The sequence below is a fragment of the Panicum virgatum genome, chromosome 2K (genome assembly GCF_016808335.1).
Source record: "Panicum virgatum strain AP13 chromosome 2K, P.virgatum_v5, whole genome shotgun sequence".
NCBI classification, from domain to species: Eukaryota; Viridiplantae; Streptophyta; class Magnoliopsida; order Poales; family Poaceae; genus Panicum; species Panicum virgatum.
This window is the reverse complement of record NC_053137.1, coordinates 50,766,171-50,779,296: the sequence shown is the minus strand read 5'-3', so window position 1 is coordinate 50,779,296 and position 13,126 is coordinate 50,766,171. Positions and strand designations below refer to the sequence as shown.

The 13,126-nt window shown below is 49.4% G+C and overlaps 1 protein-coding gene and 1 pseudogene across 1 annotated transcript; one reads left to right on the top strand and one right to left on the bottom strand.

Annotated features, from left to right (window-relative positions):
- The first annotated feature begins 379 nt into the window (after nt 1–379).
- LOC120695729 lies at nt 380–6,077 on the top strand (annotated as a pseudogene).
- A 714-nt stretch (nt 6,078–6,791) lies between these two features.
- On the bottom strand, nt 6,792–8,470 carry LOC120695732. Its single transcript, XM_039978946.1, has 2 exons — nt 7,803–8,470; nt 6,792–7,640 (listed from the first exon to the last, which is right to left on the bottom strand). Exons 1-2 carry the CDS (start codon nt 7,968–7,970, stop codon nt 7,029–7,031), a joined length of 780 nt encoding a protein of 259 aa, XP_039834880.1. The 5' UTR covers nt 7,971–8,470; the 3' UTR covers nt 6,792–7,028.
- Nucleotides 8,471–13,126: the final 4,656 nt, after the last annotated feature.

The following is a 13,126-nucleotide window of genomic DNA, read 5'->3' as shown; positions in this document are numbered from 1 at the left end:
ATCAAAGAAGTTCAGACATTTCATAATGAAGCCAAAAAACATTTGAGAATGTTTCAGTATGTTTGAAAATATTTCCAGAATTCTAATGAATGTTTGATCTGCTGAAGAGATCTGCTGGTTATGATGTTTCTCGTTTCAAAACAAAGGATGTGATCAAAATGAATGGGCCGCGGTTAATGGGTCGGCTAAGAAAGAGGAAGTAGATAACGGGGTTAAAATGGAACGTGTTGGTTAATGGACCGTGGAAATACGAAACGGGCAGTAAACAGGTGCGGGAAACCTTCTGCGATGAAACGGCGCGCAGCAGCGCGTGCGATGTCTAGACGGCGTCGCCAGCCCAACAACCCCCCCCCCCCCCCCCCCCCCCCCCGCGCCGCGCCCGTGCCGCCTCCGCTGCCCTTGTCCGGCCCGACGCACCTCGCGCCTCCTTCCGCCGTGCCCCTCCACTTCGAACGGCTTCTCCCCTCGCACTCGTCGGCCGCCTCCACCTCTCCGGCTCTCCGCTGGTGCTGGAAGCGCAATCCACCCGGCCCCGGCCCCGGCCCGATTTCTTCTGCCGTTCGTAAGGTAAGGAAGCCCTCACTTGCTCGTACGAGATGCCGTTTCTGAGGGATGGTCCTCGCGCTTCCTGTTTGTGCGCGCAGGGTTTGCACCAAGGAGGCAGCATGGTGGAGGCCCAGCTTGGCTTCTATCACCACCCGCCCCAGCTGATGGACGGCCTCGAAGCGCGTGCGCGGAAGCTCGGGATCGACCTCTCCTCCCTCGATCTCGACGCCATCACCCTGCCCGCTGGCGAGGACTTCGATATCCCCAGGTAGCCATGCGCGATGCTCACTCGGACTCCCCTCTCCCCATCTGTTGCAAACACGAGTTCATCTTGCCCTATGTTAGTTTCGTCCAGATGTCATCCTCCATGGTACATTTCGTGCAATATTGATTTGTTTGTAGCGGGTACGCAGATTCGATCGAAATTGCTGAACTGATGCAATTAACAAATCGAGTTTCTGGTATTTTGCATTATTTTGCAAATTGTAAATTCTGTTGTTAGGTTGTTTTCAGTTTTAATCTATCTTCTTGTTGCATTTGTTGTGTTCAATAAGCATGGCTAAAAGAGTTTGATATACCATTTCTAACTTGGTTCTGAGTTATGATGGGAGATTATAGGAGTATAGTACAGTTCACAAATATTTGGGTGCATCAAAGGCTAAGCATGGGTGAATGACTGTAAATACTTATCTTGCTCACATACTTCCTTTATTTGGTAACACTTGATCAAATTAAATCTTAGGCACTCTGGAATGTGCAGTCCTGTTGGCATGTTCCTCGGTCTTCTAAATTGCTGATTGATTTAACTTGCAGTGATGATGATGATGAGATACTTCAGAATGAGGACCTTCCAGAGGTCGAAATGGGCTTTGCCAACACTATTGTGGTGGACAACCTGCCAGTTGTTCCTCCGGAAAAGTTTGAGAAACTTGGGAACGTTATACGCAAGATCTTCAGCCTCGCTAGTGCAATCAAAGAAGGTGGCTTTTGGATGCCAGTAAACGCAGATACAAATGTGAACTATGGCTACTGTTTCACTGAGTACAATACCCCACAGGTAGTTTGCTTTTGTCAGTCGCATTTGTTTTCCTATATCTTTGTTTTTTATCGATGTTATGGCTTCCATTGATTCTATTGCCTTACAAGTCATCCCTGGGGCATGTGTCCAAATTTATGTTCTTATAATTTGAACCACACCTTATTAATTAGGGTTGTTCTATATCAGCATACCAGTCAGTATATCTCATGCCGTATTTACGAATACAATTGCTCTGCTTGCACTTTTCAACTGTGCTGCATGTGCTTTTGATATCCATACAATTGGCACCCACGTTTTCATTTTGCCACCATCATGGGTGTAGGCACCTCGTTATTGAGTCCTATGAAATTAATAATGCTCATGGTAGATAGATTATAATGGTAAATGTTTTGTCAACATCAACATCAACATCAACAAAGCCTTTTAATCCCAAGCAAGTTGGGGTAGGCTAGAGTTTAAACCCAACAAAGACCATTATTCATGGTTCTGGCATGTGAATCGCGGCTTTCCAAGCACTCCTATCCAAGGACAAATCTCTAGGTATACTCCAGTCTTTCAAGTCTCTTCTAATTGTTTCTTCTCATGTCAACTTCGGCCGGCCCCTGCCTCTCCTCATATTACCGTCGTGCTTTAGGATACCACTATGCACTGGTGCCTCTGGCGATCTCCGTTCGACATGTCCAAACCATCTCAGCCGGTGTTGGATAAGCTTTTCTTCAATTGGTGCTATCCCTAGCCTATCCCGTATATCATCATTTCGAACTCGATCCATCCTTGTATGCCCACAAATCCAACGCAACATACACATTTCTGCAACACTTAATTGTTGGACGTGCCGCCTTTTTGTAGGCCAACATTCCGCACCATACAACATTGCCGGTCTAATCGCCGTTCTATAAAACTTGCCTTTTAACTTCTGAGGTACCTTCTAGTCACAAAGGATGCCAGATGCTTGGCGCCACTCCATCCATCCCACTTTGATTCTATGACTAACATCCTCATCAATATCTCCATCTCTCTGTAGCATCGATCCCAAATATCGAAAGGTATCCCTCTTGGGCACTACTTGGCCTTCCAAACTAACATCTCTCTCCTCATGAATGGCACCGAAGTCACACCTCATACACTCAGTTTTAGTCCTGCTAAGTCTAAAACCTTTGGACTCTAGCGTTTGCCGCCACAACTCCAGCTTCCTATTCACTCCCGCACGGCTTTCATCAACTAACACGACATCATCAGCGAAAAGCATACACCAAGGAATATCACCTTGTATGTCTCTTGTGACCTCATCCATCACTAGGGCAAAAAGATACGGGCTCAAAGCTGATACTTGATGTAGTCCTATCTTAATCGGAAAGTCATCTGTGTCACCATCACTTGTTCGGACCCATGTTTGATATCCATACAATTGGCACCCACGTTTTCATTTTGCCACCATCATGGGTGTAGGCACCTCGTTATTGAGTCCTATGAAATTAATAATGCTCATGGTAGATAGATTATAATGGTAAATGTTTTGTAATTAAGTTATATTTGTGCATCTATGTTTTGGCGCTTCAGGAAGCTCAACTTGCTAGGGAAATAGGCAATGGATACAAACTCGACAAGTCTCACAAATTAGTAGTTAACATATTTGATGACTTAGAGAGGTATATGGAAGTTCCTGATGAATGGACGGCTGCTGAAACTAAGCCATACACTCCTGTTGTAAGTCTTTTGCCTTACACTTACATTTTTAGGAAAATAAAAAAACAGATTTCCATGTTAGATTGCTTAATATCTTCGTAATGTTAGATTGCTTAATATCTTTGTATTGCATTGGTGTATTGCAGGAAAATCTGCATAAGTGGCTAACTGATGAGAAGGCCCGAGATCAGTTTGTCATGCGTGCTGATACATATACGGAAGTTTACTGGAATGATGCAAGGCAGTTGACGTCTGAGCTTATTTATCAACATTAGGTACTGTTTAACATTTACTTGCTACAGTAGAATTAACCTTCAACTTGGTTGTGTGGTACTTCCATGGGTAAAACTAATTTCACGTATATACTTGCTTTTCTACCTAACTTTTTGTAGTTCTGGACGGATAGTTTCATTCAATGGTCCCCTCTCGGAACGTACTTGGCGACAGTGCATAGGCAGGGATCACAGGTGTGGGGTGGTGAAGATAAGTTTGTGCGTTTAATGCGCTTTGCTCATCCACTGGTACCGCTTTGGATTGGGATCACTCTAAATTCTCTGCATTAATCCACTAGTTATTGTACCTGACAGTGGTTTGTAACAGGTGGAACATATAGACTTCTCTCCTGGTGAAAGGTTTTTGGTAACATACAGCAGCCATAAACCCAGCAATCCTAGAGACACACATGTAAGAGACTGTCATAAGTTTATTTTGTGCTTTTAACTTTCCCTTTCTGACTTATATTCTTAATCTTGTAGAAGGTTGTCGTGAATATTTTTGATGTAAGAACTGGGAAATTAATGCGGGACTTCAAGGGAAGCGCTGATGAATTTACCACTGCTGAGAACATTGGTTTCTCTGGTCTTCCATGGCCTTGCTTCAGGTAAAAGCACCAAACCCTGCATTTGTTTATGAATGAATTCATCAATTTTTGTTTAGTTCTCACTTAGATTCTTACTTTATTTTTTATGTTTTCCAAGGTGGGGAGGTGGTAAGGATGATAAGTATTTTGCAAGGCTTGGGAAGAATATCATATCTATTTATGAAACCGACTCATTCTCCCTTATTGACAAGAAATCTTTGAAGATAGAAAATGTAGTTGACTTCTGCTGGTCACCCACTGATCCTATGGTAGCCTTGTTTGTGCCTGAAATGGGTGGTGGAAATCACCCTGCAAGGGTAAATATATGCTCTGAACCTCTTATAAGTTTTTTGTTCAATATTTAACGATGAAGGCTATAATCTGTGCATTGTTACTTAAAGGTGAGTCTTGTGCAAATTCCTGGAAAAGAGGAGCTGCGGCAGAAAAATCTTTTCAGTGTCAGTGATTGCAAAATGTATTGGCAGAGCAACGGGGAATATCTTGCTGTCCAGGTTGATAGGTATACAAAAACAAAGAAGAGCACTTACACAGGGTTTGAGCTTTTTAGAATTAAAGAAAGGGACATCCCAATTGAGGTCCTTGAACTGGACAACAAAGATGACAAGATCATTGCCTTTGCATGGGAGCCCAAAGGCCATCGTTTTGCTGTCATTCATGGTGATGGTCCTAAGCCTGACATTAGCTTTTACTGCATGCAAGCAGCCAACACTAGCCGTGTGTCAAAGCTTACTACTCTCAAGTCCAGGGAAGCTAATGCATTGTACTAGTGTCCTACTGGGCATTTCATTCTCATTGCTGGACTGAAGGGCTTTAGTGGCAAGCTGGAGTTCTACAATGTTGATGAACTTAAGACAATGGCAACAGGAGATCATTTTATGGCTACTGACATCAAGTGGGATCCTACTGGAAGGTGAGCCAAGCGCTGGATTAAAAATTTGTCTGACCCTTATAGGGATGTGCCACCATTTAGTCTCAAATTGTCAAATTTTAGTCTGTGGCTCCACAGCTTAAATTAGAGTTTCTAAATTTTTTGTCAGCTTTAAACACATACACCTGCAAATCATATAGATGAAATTGCAAATTCCTGAAAATTTCATAAGCAGCTTTTAATGATGGTGCGTGCTTTCTATGTGTTTAGATACCCTTTAATCTGATGAAAGTATGGAACTGATGGTTTTAGAATTATTTGTGTTCAGATATGTTGCAACTGTGGTTACAGCCGTCCATGAAATGGAGAATGGTTTTCGAATATGGTCGTTTAGTGGCAAGCTGCTTTACCAGCTGTCAAAGTATCGTCTATAGCAGGTAGAGGTTTCTATCACTTAGTTGTTGGAACCAAAGTAGCTCTGTATGATTGTTTTTATTGTAATAACTTGCCTTTCACTTCAACTGAATGGTGTCAACAGTTCTCTTGGCGGCCCAGACCACCAACACTACTGGCTCCTGAGAAGGAAGAGGAGATCACGAGGAACCTGAAGAAGTACAGCAAGAAGTATGAACAAGAGGATCGGGATGCATCTAACCAGATGACTCAGCAGGAGCGCATGAAGCGGACACAGCTTGAGGAAGAGTGGGCTGCATGGGTAGCCAAGTGGAAGCAGCTGCACGAGGAGGATCGTGCACATAGGATGGAGCTCAGAGATGGGGAGGCCAGCGACAAGGAGGAAGACTATGAAGCCAAGGAGGTTGAGGTTGAGGAGGTGGTGGGCGTCACAGAAGAAGTCGTTGCAGTCGAGCTGGATCACTGAGTGAAATGCATGCGAGAGTACTGCCATTCTGCTGATTCCTGTTAGGTTCACTTTACTGTGAAGTTAACTATCGTCACTTTGGATAATAGACGCCGCCATTGAAGCTCACAATCTGTCTTGTTGTGGTTGATCGTACACATGCTACCTAAATTTACTTGATGATGGAATCTTGCGGCTAGAACACACTCATCTTTCTCACCTTTCTTAGGCACTTTGCAACATGCGGGGCCGAAGTTCAGGGCTTCAGACACGGTGGTAAGAACAAGTACGCGTTAGACCTACCTGTGATTTTGATGAGCCTTTTCTTTTTGGAAATGTGTGGTTTTCTGTTGGCATTCAGCTCTGAAGCGCAGCAGCATTGTTCATTGCCGTTTGAACTCTGAAGCACGGTTTGCATACCAGAAACGGGAGCCGGGGGGAAAAAAACCTTCATGACCGGCTTGGCTAATCTGCTGCCACAGGTTTCATTGATTTGTAAACCTCGTACACTCCACGAGACCACGACGCGTTTCAGCGTTTGGCTGGTCAGGTGTCGTTGATGGGCTCCGGAACCGGCAGGGACCAGCGGCTGCATCGTGAGATTGAGGCCGGTGGGTCTCTTCACCTGTGACCGAAGTTTGGGTTGCAGCAGACGCAGAGGTTTGTCGTGGCAAGTCATCCTCGCCGCCGCCTGCACCAACCATTCAAACACGGTGGCTGCCAAGTCAGGCCTGGACTCCAGATTCTTGCTATTCCCATCATGAAGTAACAGACAGTCCTTGTACGATGCGTGGACGTGTTGATTCAGGCCTATCTGCCTAGTGTGGTGCCATGGCTGTCAGAATACAATGTTGTTTGATTTTAAGTAGCGTTTTTTTAGTAAGATTTTAAGTAAAGTTGAGAACTTCTGAACTACAAGAAAGAAAGTAATTTGTTATTGCGATTTCGGCTTCCTTTCTTTTTTGGACAATTGGCTGAAGCTCGCGACCTGTGGTACAAGAAAGCCCCGCACACACCGTCGTGCAATCAGCAGCAGAATACTGAAACGAATCGAAGATACTACAGAACATCACATGGTTTGTTCAGAACAAGTTCAGGTTCTTCCCAGCTTCGATGAGTTTTTTGCTTTGCTCGATCAGCGGATCAGGTTTCAGATGGCGTGCGTGCACTCGGTTCCCTTGGTGGCCTCGGCGGACTTGGCGCTGACGCAGCCGCTGTGGGCGCCCTTGAGGTCGACGATGTCGAGGTTGTAGAGGATGGGGATCATGACCGCGGACGACAGGAAGGCGAGGAGCGGGCCGAAGATCCAGAGGAGGAGCGGCACCCCGGCGTAGAAGAGGCGGTTGCCGACGAGGTTGAGGGTGAAGCCGCGCTCCATGACCTCGGCGACGTAGTCCCTGCAGGCGGACGGCAGGCCGCCGCCAGAGCCGCCGCGCTCCGGGTCCGCGACGCCGCCGGCCGAGAAGAGGCAGTCGGAGGTGTTGATGAGGAAGCTGGCCTGGTTGAGGAAGCAGATGGCGAGGGTGTGGCAGAGGAAGGCGAAGAGGAAGGCGAGCAGCAGCGCCACGTACTTGAGCGCCATCATGTACTCGCCGTGCGCCCCGAAGACGGTGTCGCTCAGCGGCTTCTTCACGGTGTAGGTGCTGCTCAGCACCGCCGCGATGCCCGTGCAGAAGAGGATCGCCGTCGTCGCCATCAGCGTCGACCCCATGATCACGTTCCGCATCGACTGCACCACCGTCACCGCGTTCTTCGCGTTGTCCTGCACGCGCGCGCGCGCGTATCAGTATTCACTATTCAGCAGCCAGCCTGCCGGCCGGCCGGTCGGCGGCGGCGCCAAGCCAACTCGGTCGACGAGCAATGCTATCGCCGCGCGCGCGTGTGCGCGAGTATGGATAGAACTGTAGGAGCACGCGCTGCGTACCTTCATCATGCCGACGGCCCAGAGGCGGCGCGCGGCGGCGTTGATGCCGGCGGCGGTGCGGAGCGGGCGGAGGCGGACCTCGCGCCACAGCCAGACGTGGTACGCCATGGGGAGCAGCAGGCTGAGCGGGATGAGCGCCAGGTCCAGGAAGCTGTCCCTCCACTCCATGACCGATCGAGGACGACCTGCAACGAACCAACGCACGGGCGGACGACGCTAGCAGCTGCTGCGCAAGCTCAGCTCAGCTCGATCTCAGGAGGTTACGCCCTGCCGCCTCAGCAGATGGATTAATTGCTAGAGCCTGCCTATACGCATGTACTAGCAAGCTAGCTAGCTAGCGGAACGCTCGGCTCTGCTGATCTCGTGACGCGTCGGATTGGTGGGGGTGGGGAGGCGTCCGGATCGAGCTGTCTGTGTGCGGGCGCAGCTATATATAGAGGAGCAACAGCCGGATTACGGAGGAGATAGCTAGTGGCGTCTTACACAGAGGCCACAATCTTCAGCAGCAGCAGTAGTGATCAATCACCAGCTAAAAGTAGCGGCACGAAAGCCGGCCGGGCGAATACATACCAGGTCATCAGTACGTAATTGCTTTTATATTAGAGCAAGTGAGTAGAGGAGATCATCAGTAATCTGCAGTAGTAGAAATTAAAATACTCCATTTAGTAGTACTGGCTATATATAGTCTAAACGTACGAACGCGGTCGATCACCGGCCGGGTGGCGTGGCCGTTTCGTCCCGCCGGCTCGCCGGTTGCGCCGGCGGCGGTGCCGCGACTTCGCCCCGCCCGGCCTCGTAACCGAATCGCCGCACCGTTCCTGTTCGGTGTTTGGTTTGGTTTGGCTGACATGCATGGAATGCGCGTGATGACAAGCAAAGATATGTTCCTCGCCTGACATCACCGGGGCAGACGCACACGGCAGGCTAGCTGCCATTGTTGTCGGACAGATCGAGGGAATTGTTCGGCCACTATTTTTACATGATTTAGTCTAGTCCACCTTTAAAAAAAATCTAAAGTAAAACTGAATGGTGTGCTAGTCGACCGCTGCGTCGTCCTTGTCCCTCGTACGTGCTACGGTCATTGGTTGGGGTCGCCTTCCTACTTTGGTCGCGACGACGAGGAAAGCCTGCTGGCTCGCTCCACACGGCGGCGTGGTCACCCACGGATCACCCGATCAGCTGCTGGCTGCCTCACTCGTCACTCACCACCATCGTGCTCGAGCAGCCAGCCACCCCTGCTGCTACCCGTTTCCTCCGCCGGGATTTATTCTGGAGAGATCCGATCCACCAATCCATCCATGGCTACCGCCTTAGCTTGCAGCTGCAAGCACACGCGATCGATGTGAGAGCTAGCGCTTGACCCGGCCGCTTTCGTGCATGTCTGCGTTGGTTGCCAATTGCCGGGGGGGCAGCGAGACCGATCGGTTGAAAGGCAGCCCCGCCAGCATGCCATTCTCAGCATCCTGGTACGCGAATTAAAGCTAGCTGCGTGTGCCATGTTACACGTGGGATAGCACTACCGTATCTTGTGCTGAAAGCAAGAGCTAGAGCTAGCCACCAGTTTATTTGGCTTTTGCTGAACCGCGCGGAGCTTGCCAAAAAAGAAAAAAAAACGACAGCAGTGAATAAGATGGCAGTGTAATCTTTGTACGCATTTATTAGCATACAGTTTAATTTCATTGGTCACTTGTTCATCAGTCTCGATCTCTTATTTCTCCTGTCAGGATTGACACATATAGTAGTACGTAGTAGTATGGTCCGGCCATATCAAAACCTTCTTTGCATTGGTGTTCTTGTTTGAGAAAACGAGGCAGCTAAAGATGAGAGAAGAATACGAAAAAGTGGAGTTGGAGAGAGAAACATCACAATCATTGTCATGTATTATTATTCTCGATTCATTCCATATCGATATGTAACCGGGATTGGAACCATCATTTTCGCAACAATTATATATAGCAGTAGTAGTAGCAAAAGGCTGACGGTTTCTCGAACAAAAGGCGCCAAAACAAAACAAATGGCTTCACAATCACATTATTGTGATTATCTTGTACTAGCAAAGCGACATTATGGAGGAAGTGATGCTAAGCTAAACACCCACTCGATGCCGTATGCGCAGAATCCAGGGGAGAAAAGCAGGGCGGCCGGTGAATAAAAATGGGCGCTGACATGCACGCACCCACTCGAGGTAGCTTGATTAGCCGAGCTCACCCGGCCGAGTGATGAATCTGGCCGGGGCGTCGTCCCGGTTCAGCCGCGCGCGCCCCGTGCATGGGAGCGTCACGCATGGCCACACCTACCTGCTAATGCTAGCAGAGCTGTGCCTGTGCTGTGCGGTCGACTAGGCGATCGCTTTGGTTATTAGCTGCTGCTCCGTAGGCCAAGTGTGCCCAAGTGCTCCCGCTTTATTTTTTTTGGTGGAAAAGAAAAACAAATCCGGGGATAAGGATTTGCTCTTTTACTGGCCGGTGCAAACACCACCAGTTATTTCACAGGCTGCCTGCTTTTCATCTCACCTCTTTTTCAAAAATTTCTCACCCTTGGAATGGGGGGCTGTCCATGTCCCTGTGTACCCACACACTCCCCACTGCCATCGCCATTGACATTGCCCTTAGAATATACATAGAACGGAGGACGAACATGCATGATGCATGTAATAATGCACTAGTACTAGCTAGCTAGGGTACTGTACTCACTTGACACGTACGAAGCACACAACAAGATCAAATCCAAATCTCGCAAAGCACAAACGGAATGTACTTGGAGTACTAGAGTTCGCTGGCCCTTCATTTCTCCACCTCAGGCAGGATATTCTGAAAAACAAAGTAGACATCAAACTACTCGTATGAGGTTGTTATTATATCTCTGGATCCATCATATCACACATGGATTAGGATTACAGGCAGTAAATTGCGTACCGCAAAAGTAACTTTGGGACATTCCTTTTAGCAAAGACACAAAGAGAAAACATTCATCTCAAAACGAGGATCACACGCAATGACAAATTGCACAGCCAGAAAATTGGCTATTTGTACCGGTCATAGGGCTTTGTTTGTACCCGTTGAAGCAACCGGTACTGCAGGATACCGGTACTAAATCCACCACCCAAAACCCAAAGAAGAAAAAATACATGCAATTGTGAGGATTCAAACTCACAACGTCAGGCCTCGCATGTAACTTCCTTTGCCATCCCAACAATGCATCACATGTGACTAAGTGCGAGATGCTTTCCTTTTAAATAAGCCATGAAGGTCTATTTAGTACCGGACCAAGACGTCGACCGGTACTAAATGTTACCCTTTAGTACCGGTCGGTGTTATTGACCGGTACTAAATGACCTCGTCATTTTAGTACCGGGCCAAAACACCAACCGGTACTAAATGATGACTTTTAGTACCGGCTGGTGTTATGGTCCGGTACTAAATGGCATCAGGAGCGCGTCAAAATTTAGAACCGGTACTAAATGCACCCGCGAGATCATTTAGTACCGGTACTAACGCTCATGGACGAATGACTAGTTTTCTTGTAGTGTTGTGACCTCAGAGAACTTCTCGACATGTCTTTTTGCAGAGGCTCAACAGGCAAACATCTCAAGCCAGGAGCTACGGAAACTATAAAATGCAGCACTAATCCTGTCAAACACACAATATATAAAATAGATTTGATAAAAAAAAATTGGCTTCAGCGAACCTGCTTCAAAAAAGATTATTAAGATGCGCATGGTGAAGATACCAAAGCCAAGCGCAAATCAAATCAATGAATACATACCACCACTTATGTACCCCAAAGGAAATCTGGACATACCATGCATTGGAAAAGATTCTTTTTCCAAATGAGTTGCTATTTACCAAGCCCTAAACAACGGAATATGCAGGTCAAATTAGAGGCGCACGTGTCGATTTTGTGTGCATCGCCCGGTGAAGAGACCCGAGCTTGCGCGGCGACCGTGGGCTAAACTTGAACTCGGTCCGGACTGTTTGTAGTCCTGGGCCATCTGATTCTGTCACAGAGACGGAGTGTATTGGGTCGATCGTGTATTGGGCCGGCCCAAAAGGTCAAGCGTAAATCATGGGACCAGTGGACTGAATCTCTTACTACGATTCACGCGCCAAAAGATGGCACCACATCGTGCCACGTCAGCAAAAAAAATCGTGGCCGTCGATCCGGCGACCAACGGCCCGCGGCCGGCCGAGCACCTCCTCCTCGCGGCCGCCCCCCGCATGCGCCAACCGCCGCCGCAAGCCGCGCCTCCCGCCGCCACGCCATGGCCTCCACCGCAGCGCGCGAGCCTCCAGCGCCGCGCGCATGGCCCACACCGGATCCGGCCGTGGACGGAGGAGGGAGGAAGGAGGCGAGCGGCAGGCTCCAAGCAAGGGAGGGGGAACGAGGACAAGGGAGGAGGCCCGTCGCCTCCCGCAGGGCCGCCGCCGCGCGCTCCGACCGCCGTGCGGGAGCTCGACCGCTGCCGCTGCCGCTCCGCCCCTGCTCCTCCACCTCCTCCACTGCCGCTCCGCCCCGCCGCTGCGCTCACGGCCGCGGCAGGGGAGGGCCGCGCAGGTGGTCGAGAGGAGGTGCCGACCTCGCTGACGCCCACAGCAGGGGGGCGGAGGGTCGCGCCCGCTCGGCCTGCTTGCCCGCGGCGGAGCTGCTCGCCCGGAGCACGGCACGAGGGAACTCCACTGCGAGGCCCACCGCTCGCCGCGGCCCCACGCGCCCCGCGACCCGCCCGCTGCCACGCCATGGCCTCCGCCGCAGTGCGCGCCAACACGGATCCCGCCGCCACGGCCATGGACGGACAATGGAGGAGGAGAGAGACGGCCCGCAGGCTCGAGGACCTCGCGGGCCGAGGTCGAGGCCGCCGGATCTGGCCAGCCCCGCCGTCTGGGCGCCGCGCTCCGAAGCTCTGTTGGAGAAAAAAAAACTCCAGCATAAGTTAACAGGTCCAAGCACGAGTACGGAACAATCACAAGCTAATAAATCCAACCGTGTGTCAAGTATACGGCCGCAGATCCAAACACGAGGAGGGCACATTATCAAATAACAACCACAAGCTAACGCATCAAGCAGATTAGTACTTTTACTACTTGATGCTCACTATTAATCTTCACTAGCTGCTGCACATGGATGCAAATTTGCTCGGGACTTGTGAAAGCAGCAACGGATGTGGTCTTCGTGATCCAGTAGAGAGAACTAAGAACCGAGGGAGGAGCAGAATGAGTGATTGAGTGGTGGCGGCCGCCGCCTGCCTTGTCCCTGCAGCTGAGGAGTGAGGAGGGATCAAATAGGGTTAGGGTTCGAGAAGGAGGTTGCTTATATACGCCGGGCCA

What these genes read in the sequence shown, in the direction of transcription:
- LOC120695732 (XM_039978946.1), bottom strand. Translation starts at nt 7,970, where the DNA reads ATGGAGTGGAGGGACAGCTTCCTGGACCTGGCGCTCATCCCGCTCAGC. An exon ending in GGGCCGTCGGCATGATGAAG is followed by an intron (nt 7,641 to 7,802) that starts GTACGCAGCGCG and finishes GCGCGCGTGCAG; the next exon opens with GACAACGCGAAGAACGCGGT.